We start from the raw sequence: 26,872 nt of genomic DNA on the forward strand, positions 1-26,872 counted from the left end.
AATGTCTTTACTGCATAATAAATACCTAACCAGTCTCCTATATGAATTTATGGTTTCCAATTCAGGCCTCTATACACATTTTGGGGGCAGTGGAGAGGGACCAGCTTGAGCATGGAAGCCTTGAACAGTCCCCAAAATTTTGTTAGTCTCAATTTTCCCATTTGTTAAAAGGAGATAATAGTAATATGTTCCCCTTCAGTTTATTTGATTCTTCTATAGAAGAACATGGTAACTAGAATATAGTAACTCATACAGAAATGTTTGCTAATGCTACTAAACTCTCAGCTAATATAAGTAATAGCATTCTGGACATGGCTACCCCTCATCCCTTTCTTCATTCTCAACTTAGGAGCTGTATGAGACTTTAGCACAAGACCCGGTAGACCCTGTGCCTTGCAGAAGTCAGAGGCAGGAGAATTGGACCCCATGGCTCAGCTCCGAAGCTGCGTTTCTACTCTGGGATCTTCTGAAGCAGGCACCCTTGCTAGCTCAGGCCCTGTTGGAGCTCCTGTTTGGGGAGGATGATGGCACCAGCCCCTATCACTGGCCTCTGCAGAAGGCACTTGTGGACCTCATTCGAAAGGCACTGCGAACGCTGCAGGACCCTGCCTCTGAGCCCTCTAGAGTAGTTGATGCCATCTATGGAGCCCTGCGGACTCTGCGTTGTCCTGCAGAGCCATCTGGGGTTGAGTTGTGGGTCCTGTGTGAAGAACTCCTGGAGGCCTGCAGGACTGAGCGGAGTCCCCTACAGGAGGAGCGGCTGCTCAGCTGCCTTACACACAAAGCTGGACGTAGCCTGTTATCCCTCTACAGCCACACGTATGCAGAGAAAGTTACAGAAAAGCTACCAAGAGCCACAACTTCAGGAAAAGGTATGTTCCCTTTGCTGATTCGTGTGTTTTGGTAATTTCAGTATACCAGCTTTTCTGACTGGTGCCTTGCCTGTTGTTTAAGACTTCTAACAGGAGAGGTTGAATGAAAATTATGAGATGTGCTTTTCCTTTCTTCTCCTTCCTTCCTTCCTTCCTTACTTCCTTCCTTCCTTCCTTTCTTCTTTTCCTTCTTTCTTTCTTTCGCCAGTTCTAAGGCTTGAACTTAGGGCCTGGGCACCATCCCTTAGCCTTTTTTTCCTCGAGGTTGGCACACTATACCAATTGAGCTACATCTCTACTTCTACTTTTGGTGATTAATTGGAGATACGATTCTCTTGGACATTCCTGTCCTGGCTGGCTTCAAAATACAATCTCAGATCTCAGCCTTCTTAGTTGCTAGAATTATAGGCATGAGCCACTAGCACCTGGCCTTAAGATGTTCTTTTCTATAAGTGCCACTTTTCTAGGGGCAGAGTAAAAAAATACCATAATAGACTTCGCAGGAAAGAACTCTCCAGAAGCTTCTGAGAGAAGAAAAATGTCTTTAAGATAAGCTGTAGCCAGGCACTAGTAGCTTATAATAGCTACTCAGGAGGCTGAGATATAAGGATTGCCAGCTCTGGCAGGAAAAATCTGTCTGTGAGACTCTTATCTCCAATTAATCAACAAAAGCAAGAACTGGTGTTATAGCTCAAGTGGTAGAGCATTAGCCTTGAGCAAAAAAGCTCAGTGACAGTGCATAGGCCCTGAGTTCAAGCCCCAGGACTAGTACATACACACAAAAATAGTGCTAACTCGTACATCAGTTAGTTTTTCAAATGGACTCTGATATAGGAAAGAAGAGCTCTTGGTTTCCCAATAACCCTGTCTAGTTTGTTATTCAGTCTCACCAGATCATCCAGATCCTGACCGGGTAATGCTGGCCCTCTTCTCCACTCCTGACCCAGCCCAAGCTTGGAAAGTGACCTTTTTCTACTGCCTAAGCAACAACAAGCACTTCCTTGAGCAGATCTTGGTAAGTCAAACATAATTATTCTTCATCATAGAAGGACCCAGAAATCTCCTTGGGTTTTTTCCATACTTCAATTCTCTCCCACTCATCCATCCAACAGCTGTGTATTAGTAATGTCATTTGGTTCTGTCCTTCCCATAGTCCCAGGGTAAATACAGGAAGGTCTGGGAACCAGTTCCCTTTTTAATTATAATTGTAGTTACTCTATAGGAAATAGGACATTGGAGATGTGTCATCTTTCCTGGAGCATGTGAGAAAGAATCATGGAAGGATTATAATTTTTTGTTGTTTTTTGGGGGGTTTTTGGTCTGATATTGGGAATTGAACTAAGGGCCTCAAGCTATCACTTAGCTTTCTCATTCAAGGCTGGCACTCTACTACTACTTAAGCCACATCTCCACTTTCAGCTTTTTAGTGTTTAATTAGAGATAAGAATTTCAGAATTGTCTGCCTGCGATGGCTTCAAACCTCAATCCTCAGATCTCAGCCTCTTGAATAGATAGGATTACTTCCATAAGCACTGACAGGTATTTGATTACTGTTTTTCCTTCTAGGTTACAAGTAAACTTCATTTCAACAGATATTTATGAATCTTATCCTGAGTACCAATTGTTGAGCTAGGAACTAGGATCACAACATAAGTCAGTCCCTGACTTCAAGAGGCTTAAGTGTCTCATGCTTTTGTGAACATTTAATTTACTTAACAGTCCACTCTGTCATATCAGAACTGCCCCTGCTGTCCTAAGAAGTTTCTTTCCCAGGGCTGGAAATGTGGCCCAGTGCTTGGCTAGCATGCTTGAATCCCCAAGTTCAATTCCTCAGTACCACATACACAGAAAAAGCCAGAAGTGGTACTGTGGCTTAAGTGGTAAAGTGCTAGCCTTGAGCTGAAGAGCTGAGGGACAGCACCCAGTCCCAGAGTTCAAGCCTTACAATGGACACACACAATCACAAAAAAAATTCTTTCCCAACTGAGCAGCCAGCTGGAATTCATTGTTTCTAGTCTACAAAGCTGCTTACAGCAGCCTTCTTTGGTTTGCAGGTAACAGCACTAACTCTGTTGAAAGAGGAAGATTTCTCAAACCTAGGCTACCTGCTTGATAGAGAATTCAGGCCTCTCAGTCACCTGCTCGTGCTCCTCGGCTGGACACACTGTCAGAGCCTTGAGTCAGCTAAGAGGCTGCTCCAGACACTCCACAGGACCCAGGTAACTGGCACCCTGCACCCAGCTTCTCCACAAATGAATACCATGAGGTCTCAAGCCTAAGTAGAATGTACGGTACCAAAGTTAGTTACAACACTTGATGCTAGAGGCCTGAGTCATCTCTTTCTTCTGTTGTACCAACACAGGACCAAGGCTGTGATGAGTTCCTCAGGGATGCCTGTGATGGACTATGGGCTCACCTAGAGGTCTTGGAGTGGTGTGTCCAGCAGAGCAGGTATAACTCCTATGTGGTCAGCTCCCTGCCCACCATTGGGCACACTGAGCCCCGGGCTCTATCTGTGTGGCCACACACAGAGCACATCAGTGTTCTCAGTTGATATTATTAACCAGACATGAATAATTGTTCCAGGTATTAAACCAGGAAAAAGAACACATAAATAATCATTACCTTCTCTGTGACCATTAAGTTATAACTAGAAGATAATTTCAACATAAAAATAATTATTTTTAAAAAATAGCTCCCCATTCCTAAGCACTTACTCTATCTGTAAGCCCTTTACATAAATGATAAAGCCTCAAAATAATCTTATGAGGTAGACAACTATTTTCTTAAAGGTAGGACACTGATGGCCAAAGCCATTAAAATAACTTAAGCAAAAATACAAAACAAGTTAATACTATCCATATTCTTAGTCACATTGTACCTTGGATGAGTCACATTTTTAATTAATAAATGCTCATTGAACTATTTTGGAAGCCCTGCTTTGTCCTAATAACTTAGTCTATCTAGATTTGAATTCCTCTCTTGTTCTTCACCTACCTCCCCAGAACTTCCTGAAGCAGGATTGGCAGAAGAAGAAGTGGCAAAGGGACTTTGCCCAAAGTCAAGCCAAAGATGCTTGTGTCAGTGCAAAGACTGAGACAAGATAGATATTTTTCAAAATTTACCTGCAGGCCCTTTCTAGACCCCACTGGCCAGAAAGGCAGTCCTTTCTAGAAAAAGTAGAGCTGATTCAATGGATGTACTTCCCCGAGGGAAAAGAAATGGTACATTGTATTCTAGACCTACTAAAAAATCATGTTTAAGGAAGTAAAACCTGTGTGGCTGGGCCAGAGAGGAAGAACAAGAGGGAACAGAACAGTAATATCTTTCTTAAAAACAGTAATGTGAACTGCCTCCTCCCAATTTTCTCTTTCAGTCACCCTATACCAAAGAGAGATCTCCTGTATCATTTACATGGTGGAGACAGCCACTCAGTACTCTATTCTCTCCATCACCTTACGAACCTTCCAGGCCTCAGGGAGGAAGAGGTTCTCAAGCTCTTACAGAAAGTACCAGCCAAAGACCTCCCGCAAGAGCATGGTGAGTTGGCAATAGAACACTTGAGACAGGATTCCCTCTAACGGGGCTCTTGTACATTTCCTCCCGCATCAGATTTATCTAGATGTTATTTCATCTGTCAAGAGAGGGGTCTAAGCTGGGTGCTGGTGGCTCTCTCCTGTAATCCTAGCTACTCAGGAAGCTGAGATCTGAGGATCACGTTCAAAGCCAGCCTGGGCAGGAAAGTCCATGAGACTCTTATCTCCAATAAACCACTAGAAAACTGGAAGTGGCACTGTGGCTCAAGCAGTAGAGTGCTTGCCTTGAGCTGAAGAGCATACGGACAGCACCCAAGCTCAGAGTTTAAGCCCCACAACTGACAAAAAAAAAAGAGCGAGGGGTCTAGCATGTGCCCTCTGAGCTATCCTTGTTTATCCCAGTCAGATTATGGAACATGGAAGCATTCCTCACCTTCCTTGGGGAGGTAGAAGAAATATCCCCTGGACTTGATCTCACATCCTTTATCCTGTGGAATCATCTTAGGAACCACTAGCATATCCTAATCACTGTGAAACAGAACTAGAAACTTCCTTCTGAATCTACACCATAACCAGTGTCAAGAGTTTATAGCTATTCTTGTTGAGTGATTTCATGCTCCATAAGTTTTGTCATAGTACATTTTGTACCTTCTTTTCCTCCCATATCTCCTTCATATCTAGTGAACAGATCAAGAATTTTAGAGGAAAGACTTGCCTAGAACACTAATGAAAACTCATTTTAGCCTTTGATCTTTGAGTAAAATTCAAGACCTTGCTTTTTGCTGTCAAAAGTCACAATATAGTATAATCACAATCTGCCTTCACGGGCCAAGAATACTCAAATATAAAAGTAATCATCTTTTTCTCTGACAGTAGATGTTTCCCAGTTTGATGGTAATGAGTTTAAATTCAAGGCCTCTTACTTGCTCAGCTAGCTTGGTGTATGCTTTACCACTTAAACAACACCTCAGTTTCCAGAGATTTTCTGGTTAATTTGAGATAAGAGTCCCATGGACTTCCTTACTCAGGCTGGCTTTGAACTGTGATCCTCAAATCAGTCTCCTCAGTAGCCTGGCATGAACTACTAATACCCACCTTAATTTGTATTTCAAAAGTTCTACCACTGATTGTAAAACCAGTGTTACCACATTCCATGTTTGTTTCTGGAACAAAAAGACAACTTGTTTAGCGGATTTTCTGAAGCATCTAGATTTCCAACCCCCACATACAAGTACAAAAGCTTTCCAGAGAAATATTATAAATCTGATCCCTAGTAATCCACTGAGATACACATGACACTGAACTTGAAAAGGCTAAAAGAAGAGAAATAACGGGCTAAGGTTCAAGTACTGGCCCTGTACAACAACGCCATGTAGAGGTGGTGAGACATGTAGATGCAGGGTTGATGGAGGAAAATAATTGAAGGGGACTAGTGTGATGCTGAATAGGAGAAAGGTCTGGAAAGGAACACAGATCAGACTCGCAAAAAGTAAAAAGGGTAAGAACTTACAAGTATAGTTTCTGTTTCAGCTCATGATTGCTGCTTGTGCCTGAAAAATATTTAACTCTAAAGCCTATTTCTCTCTACATCTCAGATTCAGCTGAAGCTTCAGTCCCTGAGCACCTCAGCCAGTGCCAGAACCTGACACTCTACCAGGGTTTCTGTGCTATGAAGTATGCCATCTATGCCCTCTGTGTAAACTCACATCAGCACTCCCAGTGCCGGGACTGCAAAGACAGCCCTTCTGAGGACCTGGCCTCAACTGCAGAGCCATCCAAGGACTCTCTCCCCACCCCAGGTGCTGCACTCCCCAATCCTTGGCAGATGCTGTGAGCTCCCCCCAGTGTTTCCTGTGGTTACCTTTTCTCACTAGGATTGAAGGAAATGACTAGTTTAAACTTTAATGGAATTTGATCACTTAGTATAGTGTTTGCCAAACACTATCTTTCTTGCTTGCTTGCTTTCACATTTCACATCACACTGCAGTTTTTACCAAGGCATGCAGCTTTTTCTATGTATGTGCATGCATATGTATATATGTGATATATAAACCGAAACTAAGTTTTATTCTTCTAAAAGAACACTTAATGATTAAGTTGTGGTTATTTTTCTGTTTTGTATTTTTTTTTCCTCTACTTATGTAAGCTTGGGTTTCAACATAACCTAGCGTAACCCAAGCTAACCTCAAACTCTCAGTCCTTCTACTTCAGCCTCATGAGTACTTGGCTTATAGACAGACACTACATCAGATTTCATTTCATCCTTTCAATGCAACCCTCTAAGTTGATTTCAATGAGTTGTAATCTGTAGTGTGAGAAATGCCAACCTAGTGGCCTATCCTCCCTTGTTTTTCTTAATAACTTCTCATTGCTTTTTTTTTGCCAGTCCTGGGGCTTGAACTCAGGGCCTGAGCACTGTCCCTGAGCTTCTTTTGCTCAAAGCTAAGCACTCTACCACTTGAGCCATAATGCCACATCTGGCTTGTTCTGTATATGTGGTACTGAGTAATCAAACCCAGGGCTTCATGCATGCTAGGCAAGTACTCTACCGCTAAGCCACATTTCCAGCCAATTATTGCCTATTATTGCTCAGTTATCTCTCTCTTACTTCAGATTAGACATTCACTTCTGAGCATGGGCAATTTTTACTATAGAGTGTTTTCTTGTAAGGTCTAGGCAACTTGTGATCATACATAAAATAGAACTGAGGAGTAGGGCATGATGATGTATATCTTTAATCCCATCACTTGAAAGATGAGATAAGAGAATTACAAGTTTGAGTACAGCCTGAGCTATATAATAAGTCTGTTTTGAAGGAAGGAAGGAGGGAGGGAGAGGGAGAGAAGCAGGAAGGAAGGAAAGGCATGGAGAAGAAGGGAAGTGGGAAAGAGCCGGGGAGTGAGAAGAAAAAGGAAAGGAAGAAGAGAAACAGGTGTGAGGACCATAGAGTCTGCACACCGCCTTCATTACTGGAACTAAAACATGAAGTATCTGTAACAAAAAAAAAGAATTATATTTTATTTATTTTTGGGGGGGGCGGGGGTCTGGTCGTGGGACCTGAACTGTAGGCCTGGGCACTGTTTCTCAGCTCTTCAGCTCAAGGCTAGCACTCTACTGCTTAAGCCATAGCACCACTTCCAGCTTTTTTATTTCTGCTTATGTGGTGCTGAGGAATCGAACCTAGGGCCTCATGCATGCAAGGCAAGCACTCTACCACTGAGCCACCTTCTCAGCCCCAAGAATTATATTTTAAAAGCAGAAACAAAATAACAAGTGTTCAGTGAGCTATACTTTTTAATTAAAATAGCAAAATCTTCCTGCCAGTCATAAAGAGATCTGGCTGGGTTATCTCATATTTTTCTGATTGTTACCTCAGTTCCCTTAAGCCATTTAAAAAAAATAAATAAGTCTGAGCAGAGGGTCAGGGTCTGTTGCATTAGAGAAAAATATCAGAGCAGACTAGCTGTTCTGTGTTCTTGCTTGCTTGCCAGATTTTTGGCTGATCAAGCACCCTTCTGCACAGATGTAAATTTCTCCTTGCTAAAACAAAAAGAAATAAGTTTAAAGTTCTGAGACTCAAGTCCAGCAAGCCAAGTTGCTAATGTGTGCATTCTGTCTTTTCACTTCCTCTCTTTTCTTCCACCTGCATCTTTAGGTGCTTCTCATCTCTTCTCAACATACCTGGCCAAGTGTCAACAGTACCTGTGCAAGATCCCTGACCCTTTGTGCCTGGAACTTCTTGAAAACATCTTCTCATTGCTCCTCATCACCTCTGCTGATCTTCACCCAGAGCCTCACCTGCCTGAGGATTATGCTGAGGATGAGGACATTGAGGGGAAAGGCCCCTTGGATGTGAGGTCCCCATCTGAGAGCCCTCAACACATAGCACAGCCTGACAGGAAGTCAGAAGACAGTTCCCCAGGCGCCCACAGGGGTCATGCACATTCAGTGCCAAACTGCCTAAAGACAGAGCTCAAAGATCGTTTCTCAGAGCCTCATGGGAGTTGCTTTTTGGATCTAAAGCACTTTATTAGTGGCAGCAATGGATTCCTGGCTGATGAATTTGCAATGGGGGCCTTCCTCAGGCTTCTTCAGGAGCAGCTGGAAGAGATCAGCAGCCACAACTCCCCTGAGAATGCAACCCTGCTAGAAGGCCAGAGCTGCTTAGGAAGTAGAGAAGGACTGCAGACCCGCCTGCACCAATTTTCCAAGATTCTCTCTGAGGCCCAGTGGAGATATAAGGTGGTAACAAGCAACCAAGGTTCAGGTAAGAGAAAGGAATAGAACTGGTGGGTCTAACAAGTTGGGAGGAAGTAAGGTAGGAGACATAGGCATCACAACTCAAGATACCACCCCAGCAACCAGCATCAGAATATTGGTATAGTGCTCTCCATCTCAGCACTCAGGATAGTTATCTCCTCCCTGTTCTCCTAAAGGAACTGAGTCAGATCAAAGGGGATCACTCTCCTTGTTTGCTGTTTCAGAGAAGCAGCCATCCCGAAGATACCGGTCCATTGCTGCACGACACTCTAGTCTCCGACGGGGTCGGCGGACAAAAAGAAGCCGGGCAGGTAAACTGAAGCATTCTCTTTCCTCATGCCTCATTTCCATACACCAGGCAAGTGGAATACTACCTCTTCAAGATGGAGCTCATGGTCAGAACAAATGAAAGTGTTATAAGATTAGTGCCACATGGGCTGGGAAGGTAGCTCAGTGGTAAAGCGCTTGCCTTGCATGCCTGAGTCCCTGGGTTCAATTCCTCAGCACCACATAAGCAGAAAAAGCCGGAAGTGGCTCTGTGGCTCAAGTGGTAGAGCGCTAGTCTTGAGCTGAAGAGCTGAGAGCGCCCAGGCCCAGAGTTCAGGCCCCACGACCGGACCCAAAAAAAAAAAAGATTAGTGCCACATATCCTCCCAGAAATCTTCCATGCAAAATACATACATATGCATATCCTTTCATGTATACAGATATATATATATTACATATATATGTGTATGTGTGTGTGTATATATATATGTGAAGAACTACCACCTGCTTTTTTTCACTATATTCTTTTACACATACAGATGTGTCCATCCTACATATTAAGAAAAACTGCTTTCACCTAACATTTCAAAGGCTACTTAACTATCTCATTGCCTATATACACACAGCTGCTCATAGACATTTCAGTTGTGTCCAGTTTTCCACTATTAAAAAAATAGTGCTACAGGGGCTGGGAAGGTAACTCAAGGGTAGAGCACTTGTCTTGCATGTATGAGGCCCTGGGTTCGATTCCTCAGCACCATATAAGCAGAAAAAAAAAAAGCCAGAAGTGGCACTGTGGCTCAAGTGGTAGAGCGCTAGCTTTGAGCTGAAGAGCTGAGGGACAGCGCCCAGGCCCAGAGTTCAGGCTCACGACCAGACCAAAAAAAAAAAAAAAAAAACAACCTTATGCATATTTGTGTATACTTCTGTGAGTTTAGAGTTAAGTTCCTAGCAGAATGTCTAGGTCAAAGATACTGAGTGGTAGCACATACCTATCATCCTTACTATTCAGGAGACAAAGATGAAAGAATTGCAGTTCAGGATCATCCCAGACAAAGTTTTCTAGATCTTTGCTCATTAAACAAGATGATGTAGTGACATGCTCCTGTAATTCTAGCTAGGCAAGGGGGAAAGAAAGAGAATCAATCTAGGTGGCCCCAGGGGAGGTGGGGGAAGGCTCTATCTAAAAAGTAACCTTAAACAAAAAGGGATTATAGACATGGTTAAGGTTGCAGAGCACCTATCTAGCAAGCACAAGGCCCTAAGTGCAAACCATGGTACCATCAAAAATAAATGCAGTATATACTGATATTACCAAATTGCCTTAGAACTCAGTGTAAAAAGGTAGACCAATTTATATTTCTAACAAATACGTGATTGCCTCTTTACATATTGACTATCATTGAGTAATATCAGATTATTTTAAATTGCTAACAGAATAATGATATTTCATTGTATAATTTTTAAAGTTTGAAATTTTTGGGGGGAACTGGGGGTTGGTCGAGGGGCTTGAACTCTGGGCCTGGGCCCTGTCTCCCAGCTCTTGAGCTCAAGACCAGCACTCTACCACTTGAGCCACAGCTCCACTTCCAGTTTTCTGGTGTTTAATTGGAGATAAGAGTCTCACAGACTTTCCTTCCCAGGTTGGCTTTGAACTGTGATCCTCAGATCTTAGCCTCCTGAGCAGCTAGCATTACAGGTGTGAGCCACCGGCGCCTGGCTTTAATTTTTTAACCTTTATTAGCCAATAACATTTTTCTGTGACCTATCAAATCATATCTGAAGACTTTTTTTTTCTTTTGCTGATATTGGAGTTTGAACTCAGGGCCTCTCAGTTACTCAGTTTGTTTAATCAGCTGCCACTTTATCACTTTCTGGTCTAGCTTCTTTGGCTGGTTATTTTGATTGAAGACAGTTTCTCAGACTTTTCTGCTTCATCTGGTTTTAAACCATAATCCTCCAGATCCCAGCTTTCTGAGAAGCTAGGATTAACAGACTGGGCATAAGGTCCATTTTTCTATTGGGCTCATCTTTCTTATTTAATTATAAAAACCTCTTTATGTAGAAAGGGAAGCATGTCATTCTGTACTATTAAGTCTTTTTCTATTTTGTCTTGTGACTAATAAGTTCCTAGAAGAATTAAATGTAGTAGCATTATTTAGGAGTGTATTTTTAAATAAGAATTGTCTCAAGCAAAACAGTATTACTAGGTATCTTGAATGAGGCATAAACTAAGCCTTTTCATCAAAGAATGTATAATATACCAATATACCCAGTATACACAAAAAACCAAACTGAACTGAGGTACTACCACAAAACAAAGAATTCTTTTAGAAGGGGGCATCAGCATAGCCTCCAAAGTAATGGAAAAAAATTTATGAAGGCGTTGAATATGGAACTGGGTATCAAAGAATGAGTGGGTTCCAATTAAGTGCAATAAGGAAAGTGAACGTACTGAGTGCAGAAGAAGATGCCATAAGAGAAACCTCAAGGCTGATTTTCTAAGGTAGCCCAAAGCCACTTGGTTATTGATCTGGGTCAGAAGGCAGATTTTGCATCCACTTGGCCATCTAGCCCAAGAATGTACTTCCATCACCTCTTCCCTGTGATTGTCTGCTCCTTCTACAAGTACAAACAGTGATTCAAGTGGACTTGAATGATAGAACACCATATGATCACACAAATGGACAGACAACCTTCTTGGTAAGCTCTAACACTTCTTGAAACCTGGCCTTGGAAGTATTTCCTCCAGGTCTTTGAACAGTTTGGTGTTTGCCAGGCCAGCTCTTATACTTTGGTTTCCTTTTCAAGTAGGAGGACACCTTTTTCTGTATCAGAAAAATATAGTGAACTTTTATTGTACTATTTTGTTTCCTGCTTCATGATTGTGGTTGCTTTTGTTTTTCACAGTAATGCTAGTCTTAGTGAGAAGATAGCAGCTTTTGATCCCTAGAAATCACTTGAGAGTTTCAGGAGCTCTAAAACCCACAAGTTGGGAACCATTGGTATAAACTACTACCAAAGGGAACTCTGTGGTCATAATAAACCTGCACTTAACCTTTGCTATAAAAGGTACAGCTGGTGTAGTATTCAATTTATCCAGATCTTGGTTTGTAAGTTGATACCACACTTTTTACAGTGTAAGGAGTAGATTGATTTTTCTCTTTTTCCTGATTCTTCTAGATGGACTGGACAGAGGCTCCAACCTGTCCCTGGAAAGTACAAGTAGTGAGCTGAGCACAAGTACCTCAGGTATGTGGGTCCCTAATCAGTTGTCAGATTTAAGCAGCTTTGCCCAGTAGAGCTGTCATATTCCATGGTGTAAAAACCAGGACTGAGCCTATTTAAATGCCTATGTTCAAGAAAGTGGGTCCACAGACAAACGGATTTCAGCTGGGAAAAGGGAAAGGGCTGTTTACATTGCCAGTTCACCTACTCCTCTGCAGAGAAAAATGCCTAAGAGGCAAATGCACAAGAAGCAATTGGTTCTGTGTTCTAAGATGAGAGTCATGTGTTTGTGTCTTCACATGAAGAAAGGTTGTTTCAGACCTTTGGAGAAGGACTTTGAGAAGATAAGACTTTAATGAAAGGTGGCATCCTGTTGCCTTAGTTCTTGCTTTCCCTGACTGCTCACGCTCTTATGTCCCTGCAGAGGGAAGCGTGAGTGGTGTGTCTAGACGGAATGAGCTGGATGGCCAGTCACAGCCCCAATCTCAAAGTTCATTCATCCCCATGATGTTCTCCCCACCTGAGTCACTGCTAGCATCCTGCATCCTTCGTGGGAACTTTGCAGAAGCTCATCAGGTAAGGGAATCCTCAGCCCCACCTTGTCATAGGAAAGAATGCTAGGTCAAATCCCTAGTTGACTGTGGCACACTGGGCTTCAATAAAGCCCAGACACCAGAACCACCCAGGAACACTTGAAGAGACATGTGAGCTAGAAAAGTAGAAATAAGTTTCCATGTATCCAGACTCAGTCCTCAGCATCACTGATTTAGAGACGTTGCATTATTTGTGTTTTTGTTTTTGTTTGTTTTTTGTTGGTCATGAGGTCTGAACTCTGAGCCTGGGCGCCGTCCCTCAGCTCTTCAGCTCAAGGCTAGAGCCCTACCACTTGAGCCACAGCAACACTTCTGGATTTTTCTGCTTATGTGGTGCTGAAGAATCAAACCCAGGGCCTCATGCATGTGAGGCAAGCACTCTACCACTGAGCCAACGTCCCAGCCTGTTATTTGTGTTCTTAACATAACATTTTAACAAGATGAAAGAATTAAGCTAAAGATTTGAACCTGTAAAAAAAAAAAAAAAGAATTAAGCAACCATAATCCCACCACTGCAAAACAGTGAAATATTTTTTCTTGTACTCTTTGTTTATAGTTAAAACCATGTTGCATGTTTTAGTAATAGGGTGCTAGTTCAAAACATAAGAAGGCAGAGAGCCAGTCACTGGTAGCTCATGCCTATGGTCTTTGCAAACTCAGAAGGCTGAGATCCAAAGGATAATGATTCAAAGTCTACCCAAGCAAAAACTGCAAGGCATTGTCTCCAAAACTACCAGCAAAAAGCCAAGCAAGAGACATAATTTAAGGGATAGAACATCCAAGCAAGTAAGCTGAGCAGGGCAAAGGCCCTGAATTCAAACCCCTATACTAGTGGGGAAAAAAGGAATAAGAGGCTAGTAAACTTAGAATGTCTTTGGTATAGAGTTGCCAACGGAGAGACTGAGTCGCTATATCCTTATTTGAAAATTGGAGTTAAATGTAATACTGCCTTTTCACCTCATAGGGATAGTAAAAGGATATGCCACAACCTGTGAGAAATTCAAGAATCTTATGCTCTTGGTTAAACTCAATAGCATAAAATGGCATTCTTCCAATGTATCAGACTAGATGTATAGGTCAGAATCTTTAGTGAGTTTTGTTAGGGAATAATTTTACTAGAAATCTAAGTAATAGGATGTCCTTAATTTCCTCATTTTAGATCTCATACTTTAATGATTATGATCAATTTGATCCTCTCCAGGATAAGACCCTCCTAGACTTTATTTTTGTTGTTTTGACTGTGCAGTGCTGTGGATCAAACACATGGCCTCTCCCGTGCTAGGCTGATAGTTCACCATTGACCCACAGTTCAATATGTTTCTTTGGGGGGATTTTTGGTGGTGGTGGTCCTTGTAGCTCAGTGGTAGAGCACTAGCCCTAAGTAAACAAAGCTTAGTAATAGCAGGCAGGTTCTGAAGTCTAGCTCTAATAAGGATACACAAAAAAAGAAAACCATTGTTCCTTCTCCTCCTCCTCTTCTCTTTTTCATAAAAACATGTTTTATCCAGGTTACTGAACAAGTTATTCATATTACAAGAAAACATGAAAAGTATTTGCAAGGGTTTGAGCCATGACTTAAATGTGAGAGCATCAGCCAGGCGCTGGTGGCTCACGCCTATAATCCTAGCTACTCAGGAGGCTGAGATCTGAGGATCGCGGTTCAAAGCCAGCCCGGGCAGGAGAGACCGTGAGACTCCTATCTCCAATAAACCACCAGAAAACCGGAAGTGGCGCTGTAGCTCAAGTGGTAGAGCGCTCGCCTTGAGCTAAGAGCTGAGGGACAGAGCCCAGGCCCAGAGTTCAAGCCCCACGACCGACAAAAAAAAAAAAAAAATGTGAGAGCACCAGACTAGCATACAAGCCAAGTAAATAGGAGACCCAGAGTTCAAACCCCTATACCAGAAAAAAAAAAAGTATTTACTAGAAAATAAACTCACAGCGAGTTTAGAAGATGCTGCCTAAAGGAAAAAGTGGCTGTGGAAAAGGGGGGAAAGGGGGTGCAGCTTCTGGAAGCAACAGTGCTGATAAGAAAGCTCAGGGCCCCAAAGGTGGTGGCAATGCAGTAAAGGTCAGACACATTTTGTGTGAAAAGCATGGCAAAATCATGGAAGCCATGGAAAAGTTAGGGTCTGGAATGAGATTCAATGAAGTAGCCACCCAGTACAGTGAAGATAAAGCCAGGCAAGGGGGCGACTTGGGCTGGATGAGCAGAGGGTCCATGGTGGGACCCTTTCAAGAAGCAGCATTTGCCTTGCCTGTGAGTGGGATGGATAAGCCTATATTTACGGACCCACCAGTTAAGACAAAATTTGGATACCATATTATTATGGTTGAAGGGAGAAAATAAAATCATACAACCGAAAAAAAAAAAAACTCACTTTTAACCCTATTGTATAGAGCAACCAATGCTTAAGATTTCAGCTAATATCTTTCCAAGATAATATCTTTTATTTAGCTGAAATTATTTTGAATCTCAAACTTTAAATTGTCTTTTTTCTATTATAAGCATTTACCTTAGAATCACTTTAATTTTAATGACCTCATACTATCATCTAACCAGGTAGCAAATAACCATTTTCTTTGCCAAACCCCTAGAGTATTTTCAACTTTGTAATGGTTGTAATCTGCCAAGATGATCACCTTTGGGCATTAAATCTTTTGGATCATTTCCTTAATAATACTTCTCATTTGACTCAGTAACTGAGTAAAAAGTAATTTTTAAAGCTTTATAGATTGCCAACCTACCTTATGAAACAACGTGATGATCTACCCTATCCTCTGAGAATTTAGTTTTACACTTTGCTATTGTAATAAATATAAAAGAGTCTTACTATTTAAATTACTAGATTGCTGGTAAGGGAAAATATATTCTCATTTCTATACTAGTGATACTAGTGCCTGATTATCTTCCTGAAATTGTCTGCATTTTTTGCTTATTTTCTACTGGGTCTTTGGTGGTTTCCTTACTGACTTTGAGTTAGTTTTGGTTTTGATCTACTCTTTTAACTTTCACTACCCTTCTGTCCCTCCCAACTAGATTTTAGGGCCACAACAGCAATGTTCCTCCCTCTCTCATGACAGGTGGTATTCATGTTCAACCTGAAGTCTTCACCCAGCGCAGGGGAACTGATGTTTGTGGAACGCTACCAAGAAGTGATCCAGGAGCTAGCCCAAGTAGAGCACAAGATTGAAAACCAGAACTCAGATGGGGGTAGCAGCACCATTCGGAGAACCAACAGTGGCCGTTCAACTCTGCAGGCCATTGGCAGTGCTGCAGCAGCAGGTTAGGCTTCCCTGGTGCTACCATAGGTGGTGAGGCAGCCAGGGCAGGACCAGGAGGGGAAAATCAGACACTATTCATTTCAGTGGGCAGGAACTCAAAGCAGGACCCTGCCTGAAAGGATCCTTCAGGACCCTCCCAGGCAGGCACACACAGGAGAAACATTATTGTAAGGTCTATTAGAGGGGCCATATCTCCCCAGGAGAGGGAACATGGCAACATGGCTTCTGCCCCCAGCCAAGTCTCCAGTCTGTCTCCAGGAAGTGAGGGAAGAAGTGAGGTAAAATGCTTGCGTGGTTGGGTCTAGGCAGAGAGAGGGAGTGGCCAGCTGTAGGGCAGGGAGGAGCTCAGGTCTGGGTGGAGCTGAGGACTAAAGATGGGGATAATACTAACATTCTCTGCTTTGTTGTTTAATAAAAATTGGGATATCTGGCTGGGGGTAAGGGTGGAGGTCATTTCTTCAGAAGCTACTTCCTGCTGTAAAGGGGCAAAGCATTCAGAGGGCTTTTCTTTGGTGCTCGGACAAGTACAAGAAACATTTGCTTGACAGTTGGTGAAGGTCCAAATAGTCATCAGAGCCAACAGGTGTCATTGGGCACCTTTAGCTACTTCCTACTGGCCTGGAGGCATCAAGGAGGTGGGGTTTTTAGGGTCTGGGTCTGCACTGGGCAAGGCAGGGCAGTGTAACTGAAGTCTCCAGTTGCCTGTAGTAGCAGGTTGGCCTGGACTTGTTCCCAGGTAGTGTCCTGTCTGGGGGCCTGTTACCCTACAGGTGGAAGGGAACACAAACAAATCAGGACAATATAAAGGTCTGAGCTTTAGTGGATCTGAAATGGCTTGTGCTTTTCACCTCAAATCAGCAGGCTGTGGTCATGTGTGATGGAGCAAGCCAGGGTCTGGGCTAGGCTGTGGCATCGCCCAGCATGTATACATTGTCACACTTCCTGCTGTTTACCTGCAAAATCTCTACACGTACTGGTTAAAGACCGTTTAGCAAGCAGAACAGTAACTTAACTAAAATTTCTCTTTGAAACAATGCAATAGTCTTGAGAGTTTCTTAACGGGCTTACATATGCTTAACATTCTTGTGCACAAAGATTTTAAAGAGAGCGAGGAAGAGAGCAATTTACAGAGAGAGGGAAGGGACAGAGAGGAGAGGAAGAAAGAAAGTTTTACTTGCACGAGCACTCAAATTTGGGGCCAAAGTTGATTGTAAAAAAAAAAAAGGAGAGATTTTTTTTTTTTTGGGGGGGGGGGGAGGGGAAGGGTCCAGTTGTGGGGCCTGAACTCTGGGCCTGGGCGCTGTCCCTCAGCTCTTCAGCTCAAGGTTAGCACTCTACCACTTGAGTCACAGCGCCACTTCTGGCTTTTTTCTCTTTTTTTTTTGCTTATGTGGTGCTGAGGAATCGAACCCAGGGCCTCATGCATGCAAAGCAAGTACTCTACCACTGAACCACCTTCCCAGCCCCTGTAAAAAAATTTAGTTGTGTCCTTCCCATGGCAAGTGACCTTTGGAACTAGAACTTGCTGCCAACCATCTTCTGATGGGGGCTCAGTAGCCCACCAAGGCCCAGGTGGTCTTATACGGGAGCTCAGCAGCCCACCAAGGCCCAGGTGGTCTTATACGGGAGCTCAGCAGCCCACCAAGGCCCAGGTGGCCTTAATATGGTAGAAGCCAGGATCTTCTGGTCACTTACCCTGAAGTAGGAACAAATTAGTCAGTGTTGGATGGGCAGGAGGTAGAGTGCTCAGGCAGGAGAAAGTTACCTTGGTGGTCCTCTAGTGACAGGAGTGTAGGACCTCAGGCTAGGTCCTGGGCAGCTGTCCGACCCCTATCTGAAGTGGAGGGGAGGGCAAATCCACCGTGGAACCAATCACGGGTTTCATGCACTATATGAAAGGATCCTTCAGAACTATCCCAGGGAACCATGTGGAGGCAGGCAGGCACAGAACAAACATTATTGTAAGGCTTATTAGAGGGGCCATATCTCCCCAGGAGAAGGAACACAGGTCATCTGCCCCCATCCAAGTCATGGGTCTGTCTCCAGGAAATGAGAGAAAATGTGTGTGTGGGTGTCTGGGTAGAGAGAGGGAGTGGCCAGCTGTAGGACCGGAACTCCAGGGCAGGGGGGAGCTCAGGTCTGGGTGGAGCTGAGGATTAACACTGCCTTAAAAAAAAAAAACAAAAAGCAGCCATACACCATTGGCTCATGCCTCTTTTTTTGTCAGTCCTAGAGCTTGAACTCTGGGCCTGAGTGCTGTCCCTCAGCTCTTCAGCTGAAGGCTAGTGCTCTACCACTTGAGCCACATCACCACTTCCGCTTTTCTGAGTGGAGATAAGAGTCTCAGGAACTTTCCTGCCCAGGCTGGCTTTGAACCATGATCCTCAGATCTCAGTCTTCTGAGTAGCTAGGATTACAGGCATGAGCCACCAGCGCCCAGCTCGTGAGACACTTTATCTCCAGTTAACTACCAGAAAACTGGAAGTGGCACTGTGGCTCAAAGTGTAGAACACTAGTGTTGAGCTGAAGAGCTCAAGGACAGCTGCCAAGCCCAGAGTTCAAGCCCCACCGCCAACAACAACAACAAAAAACCAGAATGCATTTCTGATGCATGCAGAGACATTTTCTGATTGCATCCAGCCTCTGATCAAGTGTTCATATAACTTCTATTTGAGTCCTCTGTGACTTTAACTAGAAAGTGTCAATGCTGTTCCCAGCATGCGTTTTATAGCCCCTAGCTCAGGCTTCAAGAAATGGTTGGGACTTTATTTCCTTCCTTTATAATCATGTCGTGTAATAACATATAGCCTGGGATCCACATGCCTCAATTTCCAATTGTAGCTTACAATCAAACAGCTCATCTTTCATAATTTCTCAGAAGTAGAATTTTTTTTTTGGGGGGGGGGGCTGAACTCTGGGCCTGGGCGCTGTCCCTCAGCTCTTCAGCTCAAGGCTAGCACTCTACCACTTGAGCCACAGCACCACTTCCGGCTTTTTTTTCTGCTTAAGGGGTGCTGAGGAATGGAACCCAGGGCCTCATGCATGCAAGGCAAGCGCTCTACCACTGAGCCACCTTCCCAGCCCAACAGAAGTAGAATCTTATATTTACATATCTTATACTAGACTTTATTCTGTATTCAAGTTAGCACCATGTTTTTTCAGAAATGTCCTACACTTATTTTAAGTGTGTGTGTGTGTAGATGCCAAGCACCAGTGGCTCCTATTATCCTAGCTACTAGGAAGGATCTGAGGATCACAGTTCAAGCCCTTTTAATCAGCAAAAAGCTGCAAGTGGAGGTTCAAGTGGTAGTTCCAGCCTTGAGCAAAAAACTAATAAGAGACAGCAGCCATACCCTGAGTTCAAGCCACAGTATTGGCACAAAAAAATAAAAGCACATCTTCATATTGTTGATATAAATGGACTCTTAAAACAGTATCTACCTTACTTTTTTTTTTTCCAGTCCTGGGCCTTGAATTCAGGGCCTAGGAGATGTCCCTGAGCTTCTTTGTACTTAAAGCTAGCAGCACTCTAACACTTAAGCCACTTGAGCCACAGCACCACTTCGTTTTTTCTGAGTAGTTTATTGGAGATAAGAGTCTCATGGACTTTCATGCCTGGGCTGACTCCAAACTGTGATCCTCAAATCTCAACCTTCTGAGTAGCTATGATTATAGGTGTGAGCTATCAGCACCTGGCCACCTTACCTTTTTAGCAACTAATTGTGGGGATCATTTCTAATTAACACACATAAATATTCTTCTTTCCTAGCCTGGTTTTAGAACCTGTTTTGAAGAAGCCCTCCCTCATCTCAGCCATTCCAAATTTCTCTTTTCATGCCTTTGGTATTATGAGAATGGGTTGTAAAGCTGGGATCTGGTGGCTCAGAGAGGCTCAGGGACTGCACCCAGGCCCTGAGTTCAAGTCCCACAACTGGCAAGAAAAAAAAAAGAATAGGCTATAAGAATGGTACTAATAGCTGGGCGCCAGTGGCTCACGCCTGTAATCCTAGCTACTCAGGAGGCTGAGATCTAGGATCGAGGTTCAAAGCCAGCCCAGGCAGGAAAGTCTGTAAGACTATGATCTCCAATAAACCACTAGAAAAACTGGAAGTAGCATTGTGGCTCAAGCAGTAGAGTGCTCGCCTTGAGCTGAAGAGTGCAGGGACAGCGCCCAAACCCAGAGTTCAAGCCCCACGACCAGCCAAAAAAAAAAAAAAAATGGTACTAATAATCATAGATCCTGTGCAGAACAATATTAAGGGTTTGTTTTTTAAACAACTACTTTTCATGATAGAAATAGTAGTCAGAATCACTTTAACCCCTTGCTCTTTGTCCACTGCTGATTATCCAGGGATAGTATTTTACTCCATTTCTGATGTGACTGAGAAGCTGCTCAGCACCTCTGGCGAACCCATCCCCACACTTCAGGAGGACTTTTGGATAAACACTGCTCCCATGGAGCCCAATGCTCCACTGAGAGAGGTTCTGGAGGATCTCAGTCCCCCCGCCATGGCTGCATTTGACCTTGCTTGCTCTCAGTGCCAGCTCTGGAAAACCTGCAAACAGCTCTTGGAAACAGCTGAACGGCGTTTGAACAGCAGCCTTGAGAGCCGGGGTGAGTGGGCAGCATTAACCCTGTCCCTTTATCCCTGCAAGAGGAAGGTGGTTATTAGAGGAAGGAGGACAAGGAGAAAATTTATTTATTTATTTATTTTTGCAATGCTGTAGTTGGAACCTATGGCCTTACATATGCTAAGCAAGTGCACTACCACTGAACTATACCCCAGCCCTGAATATTTCATATTTTTAGTGGATATAGCAGTCTGTAGTCATTTTGGGAAACTCTTTTCTGGTTTTTAATTAAATTCAAGGAGGAAATGTATATTAAAAATAAAGGGTCAGAGAGAACTGGGCACTAGTGGCTTACGGCTGTAATCCTAACTACTGAGGAGGCTGAGATCTGAGAATCACAGTTTAAAGCCAGCCCAGGCAGGAAAGTCCATGAGACTTATCTCCAATTAACCACTTCAAAACCAAGAGTGGTTGAATGCTAGCCTTGAGCAAAAAAGCTCAGGGACAACATGTAGCCCCTGACTTCAAGTCCCATAAGCAACCCCCCAAAAAAACAAAAAACAAATGAGTTTGGAATTGTAGCTCGGTGCTAGAATATATGTTTAGAATCCATGAGGCCCTGGGTTCCATTCCCAGTACCCTCTAGAAAAAGAAAGGAACAAATGTCACTTGGGACATTAGAACACATCCCCTTCCTGGCTGGACCTACTTAACCTAAAACTTAGGGCCACCAAGAAGCTGTAAACAAGGTATAAAAGAAAACTCAGTGCAGCACAGTTGAAGGGAAGGTCCTGTTTTGAGGTTTATAATGTCCCAGAATATGTGTATAAAATCCTTAGAGGAATCAAAAATAGAATTAGGCAATTAGAGAAAATAGATAGAGGGGCTGGGAGTTTAGCTCAGCAGAAGGGCACCCACCTGGCGAGCACAAGGCCCTGGGTTCGGTCCTCAGCCCTGGGGAAAAAAGAAGAAGAAAATGGATATGATCCTAGCTCAAGTTCATGGGTAAAGGTAGTAGGTAGTGCCCATGCAAATTCACAAAAAGTATCCATTTGAGTTAAGCCAGCCAACCCCATAGGAGGGCTGAAGGTTCTGGATGAGCTGCTTTTGGGAGCAGAGGCTTCTTGAAACCTCTGGTATATAATATAATATACCTGGCTAGGTTCTCTGATTTGCACCCAAATTGGAACTACATGTATTTTATTGTCAGTATTGGAAAAGATAAAATTACACAATTCAATGCTGAACTCAGTCTCTGAGAGTATTTTATCTTTTCTGATTTTTCTCTTCCTTCATCTGTTTTCAGGTCGATGGCTAGACCAGCCACACCTCCATGCTGATGGCATTCGAGGTTTTCCCGTTGTCCTTCAGCAAATTAGTAAGATTCTCAGTTACCCACTTACATCAGCTGGACAAACGAAATCAGGTGAGTTGATTCACCTCGACCTTTTTCTTTCTCTTGGACTTGGAACAATACATGGGTAGCAGACTTGACTCATTCTCACTTTCTTGCTTTCCATAGAGGCTGTAGAAGATAAAGCAGGAGGCCCTCCACGGTACAGCATCATTGAACTGCTTCAGATGTGCTGGCCCAGACTCACTGAGGACTGTGTTGCCAGCCACACCAGCCTCTCCCAGCAGCTGGATCAAACTCTTCAATCTCTGAGAGAAGCAATAGCACTGCCAGGTATGGGGCTGTCTACTCAGGGACAGTGAAGCAGATAAGAGTGAGGTAGCCCTGGGAAGTCAGACTTGAGAAGTAGACGATTCATTATCAGAACTCAAAAGTACCCCTGTTTCTACCTCACATTTGAAAGGATGACTCTCATTGCATGAGCAGATAGATTTTTTTTTTCTTTCTTGGTGAGCAAACTCAGCAAGGCCTCTGTCAATAGTGGGCAATCTTTCCAAAAGATTGTAGTGTTCTCTCTTCAGAAAGTGATTTTACCCCCAGGGACAATAGGTGAAAACAGGATAATAGACCCTGATTCCTCCAGATTCAGAGGGGCTTTTTGTTTGTTTTTGTTTTCTTTTGTTGGTCATGGGGCTTGAACTCTGGGCCTGGGCGTTATCTCTGAGCTCTTCAGCTCAAGATAAGCACTCTACCACTTGAGCCACAGCACCACTTCCAGTTTTTCTGGTGGTTAATTGGAGATAAGAGTCTCATGGACTTTCCTACCCCAGCTGGCTTTGAACTGGGATCCTCAGATCTCAATCTCCTGAGTAGCCAGAATTACAGGTGTAAGCCACTGGCATCCAGCTAAATTCAGAAGTTTTTGCTGGCTGAGAATCACTTGTCCAAGTGACTGAATTAGGGGTGTTTTTTGGGGGGTGGGGACTGGTTTTGGGTTTTGTTTTTTTTTTAGCAGTATTGAGATTTGAACTGGCTTTGTATCCATTTGGTTCCATGCTTGGCTGGTGCTCTACCGCTTGAGCCATGCCTGCTTTTTGCTGCTTGGAGACAGCCTTTTCTGACCAGGCTGACTTGGAACCACGATCCTCTGAATACCTTCTGAATACCTAGGATTACAGACCTGAGCCACCAGTGCTATGCTCCCAAGTAGTGCTTTATATCTACCTTCTAAGTATAGCAGCTAAGCCATAGGACCCCATGTCGTTCACAGAAGGCTCAGTTTATGTATTAGGTCCAAAATTGACCAAAAGCTGGATACATACACTAAAGCCTGTGTCCTTTCTCTTGCCTAACTTCCCTCAGAGCCCAAGAGTACTCCTCTCACATCCCTGGTGGAGCAGTCCTCCCAAAAGGCTCCTGAAGCAGAGGCCTACCCTATTCACATTCAGATTGAGCTCCTCCAGAAGAATCTGAGCAGACAAGCCCCAGCAGGCATTGAGCAGACTGACTATGTGGGCACCTTCTTCACCTACTGCAGCACCCTGGCTGCAGTTCTCCTTCAGAGTTTAAGCTCTGAGCCTGGTAAGAAACAAAAAAGAGGAAGCGGAGTTATGACTGGCCTGTACAAGTATTTAGGCAAAGAAGAGGACAGGTGCCCAGATGCATAAGGTTCTTTGCCCTTACTCATCTCTGTCTTCTTTTTTTTTTAATGTATCTTTGTGCTGAGTATAATTGTTGAGCACATGGGAGTGTGAATGAAATCTCATGGACTCAAATATAAGGCTGGGGATATGGCTCAAATGGTAGAGTGTTTGCCTACCTACAACAAGGCCCTGAGTTCAAACCTTAGTACTAAAAAACAAATCTCTGGCAGATCTTGTGAATTTGAGGGCCAGTAGAAAAACAAGCTTTTGATATGAGTACCAGATTCTTAGCTGAATTCACAGAACATCCCTCACACAAAAATCCAAAGTCCTAAATGCTACAAAATCCTACAGATCTTGAGTACCAACATAACACCGTAAGCGGTAGGTTCCACATTTGACAGATCCATGTAAAATTACCTTCAGGCTCTCTGTATAAGATGTAAATGAAACCAATATATCTCGTGTTTAGACTTGGGTCCTATCCCCAGGACATTTCATTATATGTATGCAAATATCCTAAAATCCAAAACCCTTCTTGTCCTACACATTTCAGATGTTTAGGGGTACTTACTCATTCTGTATGCATGTACTTCATTCAGGTTGAAGTGAACAGGAGTCACCCATCTGTGGCTAGACCTACCCACTAAAGTTTATCTGGCTGGGTAGTCTTTAAAGCAGTAGTCATGTACAAATGATCTTGTGGTGGTGTGAGTCAGCTTGTGAATACCCTTTACCTAGCATGAATCAAAAGGAAGGCTCTCAATATATCTTAATTGTGTCCCAGAATAATTAAATGGTTTGGGGAAACAAGGCTTCGGTCTGTTGCAGTTAGTGGTACTGGGGCTTGAACTCAGACTGATGCTGTCTTTTAGCTTTTTCTCTCAAGACTGGAGCTTTACCATTTTCAGCTTTTTGGTGTTTCATTGGAGATAAGAGTCTCATGAACTTTTCCTGTCCAGGTTGGCTTTGAATCATGATCCTTACGTCTCAGTTGCTTGAGCCACCCATACCTGACTAAAGATCACATTCTTTGCCCTTGCAGATCACATGGAGGTGAAAATAGGAAATCCCTTCGTTCTCCTGCAACAGAGCTCTTCCCAACTGTTGTCACATCTCCTGCTAGAGAGACAGGTTCCCCCACAGAGGTATGAGCCACCTCCATGGGAGTCAGCCTTGGGCCTCCCTGAATATTTCATCAAAGAAATGTAGGCCTCAGTGGTATTGTACTTGGAGTAATCACAGAAAGGAAATATGTCTTTCATATTTTGCCCTGAATGTGCATCTACCTTTCCACAGTATATTAAAATTCACTGAACTTTGTTTCTTTTTTTCTTGTTAACATGTGTAATGGCATGAACTTCCACATACAGATAGTACAAAAATTTGGTGACAGTGGTTGTGTAGATTGTAGGATAATAAGCATTCTCATACCCCAGTGGGGTACAAATCTTGTAGAAAAGCAGTTTGTGAAAGTCTATGTAATTTACAAATTTATGTGTCCTTTGACTTAGGAATCCATGTTGGGCAATTAATTCTGCACCTCTACAGGTAGAAAGTGATGTATATGCAAGAAATCAGAAAACTATGTTCTCCACTAACAACAGAATAGTTAGGTTATGGCTCATCCATATAAGAGAATACTTTAAAGAAAGCATGAGAGTCAGGTAGGCTATTCAGTGAAAAGCAAAAGACAGACCAATGTATCTAATATGCTACCTTTTATGTTGCTTTTGTTGTTGTTTATTTTTTGTTTTTTGGTTTCTTTTGTCAGTCATGAGGCTTCAACTTTGGGCCTGGGTGCTGTCCCTCAGCTCTTCAGCTCAAAGATTGCACTCTACCCCTTGAGCTACAGAGCTACTTCCAGTTTTCTGGTGGTTAATTGCAGATAAGAGTCTCAGAGATCTTCCTGCCCGAGCTGGCTTTGAACTGTGATCCTCAGATCTCAGCCTCCTGAGTAGCTAGGATTACAGGCGTGAGCCACTGGCAAACCCCCCGCCCCCATATTGTTGTTTTTTAAGAGGGGAATGATTAATAGCAAATGATAACGTTTGCTGTGTAAACGTAAATTGTAAAATCAGGTGATGGTTTCCATGTACTTAGCCCTCTGCCTCTCTTCCTTCAGGTTGGCGGACCTTCTGGCCCAAGAAGGACTCAGCCTAAGTGTACCTCAGGTCATTGTCAACTGCTGCTGTGAGCCCCTTAGTCTTTGCCCTTCTCTGCAAAGCCATCAGGCATCATCCCTTCTGACTCACCTGGGCATCTTGGCCCAGCAACATATCTCCAACTGCCTGGATGACATCCCCCTCTCTAGACCAAGCTCCCCTAGGCGAAATGAGAATCTCACACCAGAGAAAAAGCTCCATTCCTCCCCAAAAGACTCACCACCCCTAGCTCTCACCTCCTCTGCCTTGGCCTTCCTAAAGTCCCATTCAAAGCTACTGGCTACTATTGCTTGCCTAGGAGCTTCCCCGGGGACAAAGGTTAGCAAGACCAGCTTGTGGAAGGAGCTGTGTGGTCGCAGAGAAGTGCCTCTGACTGTAGAACAGATCACCAAGGAGTGTGAGCACCTCTTGGAACAGTTCCCTGTGCTTGAGGCCTCCCTCTTAGCTACCTGGGAGCCTCTCCATGGATCCTCCGAGCAAGGAAGGAGTCTGGCAGCTAGTTTCTGCGGTCGCACCAGCCTCTCTACTGTGCTCCTGGGCCTGCATTCTCCTATTGCCCTAGATGTGTTGATTGGGGCATTCAAAGAAGCCCTGGTGGCCAGAGATTGGCCACGGGCCCTTCAGCTCACTGAAGTATATGGGCAAGACACAGATGATCTGAGCCACGTTTGGGATGCAGTCCTGAGCTGTGCTGTCGCATGTGGTAAGCAAAAAGCTGCGCCTTTCTCTTTCACCTGTAATAATTGTAATATTTAGCATTCACATGTAGTGCTTAGAATAATGCTAGAGAAAAGTGTCATCATAAACTCTTCATTGCCGGGCACCAGTGACTCAGGCCTGTATTCCTAGCTACTCAGGAGGCTGAGATCTGAGGATTGCATTTTAAAGCCAGGCAGGGCAAGGAAGTCTGTGAGAGTCTTACCTCCACTTAACCACCAAAAAAGCCACAAGTGGAGCTGTGGCTCAAGTGATAGAGCACTAGCATTGGGCAATAAAGCTAGGGACAGAGGCTGGGAAGGTGGCTCAGTGGTAGAGTGCTTGCCTTGCATGCATGAGGCCCTGGGTTCGATTCCTCAGCACCACTTAAGCAAAAAGAAAAA

The 26,872-nt window shown here is 43.6% G+C and overlaps 1 protein-coding gene and 1 pseudogene across 2 annotated transcripts in view; both read left to right on the forward strand.

Annotated features, from left to right (window-relative positions):
* The window catches only part of Zfyve26 (zinc finger, FYVE domain containing 26), a 70,266-nt gene that overhangs the window by 9,087 nt on the left and 34,307 nt on the right, over window positions 1-26,872 (forward strand). Inside the window, exons 5-21 of the mRNA XM_013013721.1 lie at window positions 350-872; window positions 1,745-1,887; window positions 2,927-3,091; window positions 3,235-3,323; window positions 4,249-4,412; window positions 6,004-6,207; window positions 8,064-8,675; window positions 8,893-8,979; window positions 12,119-12,187; window positions 12,588-12,739; window positions 15,838-16,039; window positions 20,390-20,653; window positions 21,917-22,036; window positions 22,133-22,297; window positions 23,327-23,545; window positions 24,653-24,755; window positions 25,733-26,475. Coding sequence (XP_012869175.1) covers window positions 350-872; window positions 1,745-1,887; window positions 2,927-3,091; window positions 3,235-3,323; window positions 4,249-4,412; window positions 6,004-6,207; window positions 8,064-8,675; window positions 8,893-8,979; window positions 12,119-12,187; window positions 12,588-12,739; window positions 15,838-16,039; window positions 20,390-20,653; window positions 21,917-22,036; window positions 22,133-22,297; window positions 23,327-23,545; window positions 24,653-24,755; window positions 25,733-26,475 — 4,024 coding nt within the window. The remainder of the gene's footprint in view (window positions 1-349; window positions 873-1,744; window positions 1,888-2,926; window positions 3,092-3,234; window positions 3,324-4,248; window positions 4,413-6,003; window positions 6,208-8,063; window positions 8,676-8,892; window positions 8,980-12,118; window positions 12,188-12,587; window positions 12,740-15,837; window positions 16,040-20,389; window positions 20,654-21,916; window positions 22,037-22,132; window positions 22,298-23,326; window positions 23,546-24,652; window positions 24,756-25,732; window positions 26,476-26,872) is intronic.
* On the forward strand, window positions 14,702-15,108 carry LOC105985761 (annotated as a pseudogene). Its single transcript, XR_001175069.1, has one exon. The product of XR_001175069.1 is annotated as a peptidyl-prolyl cis-trans isomerase NIMA-interacting 4 pseudogene (transcript).

Source organism: Dipodomys ordii, unplaced genomic scaffold, assembly GCF_000151885.1.
Source record: "Dipodomys ordii isolate 6190 unplaced genomic scaffold, Dord_2.0 Scaffold2, whole genome shotgun sequence".
NCBI classification, from domain to species: domain Eukaryota; kingdom Metazoa; phylum Chordata; class Mammalia; order Rodentia; family Heteromyidae; genus Dipodomys; species Dipodomys ordii.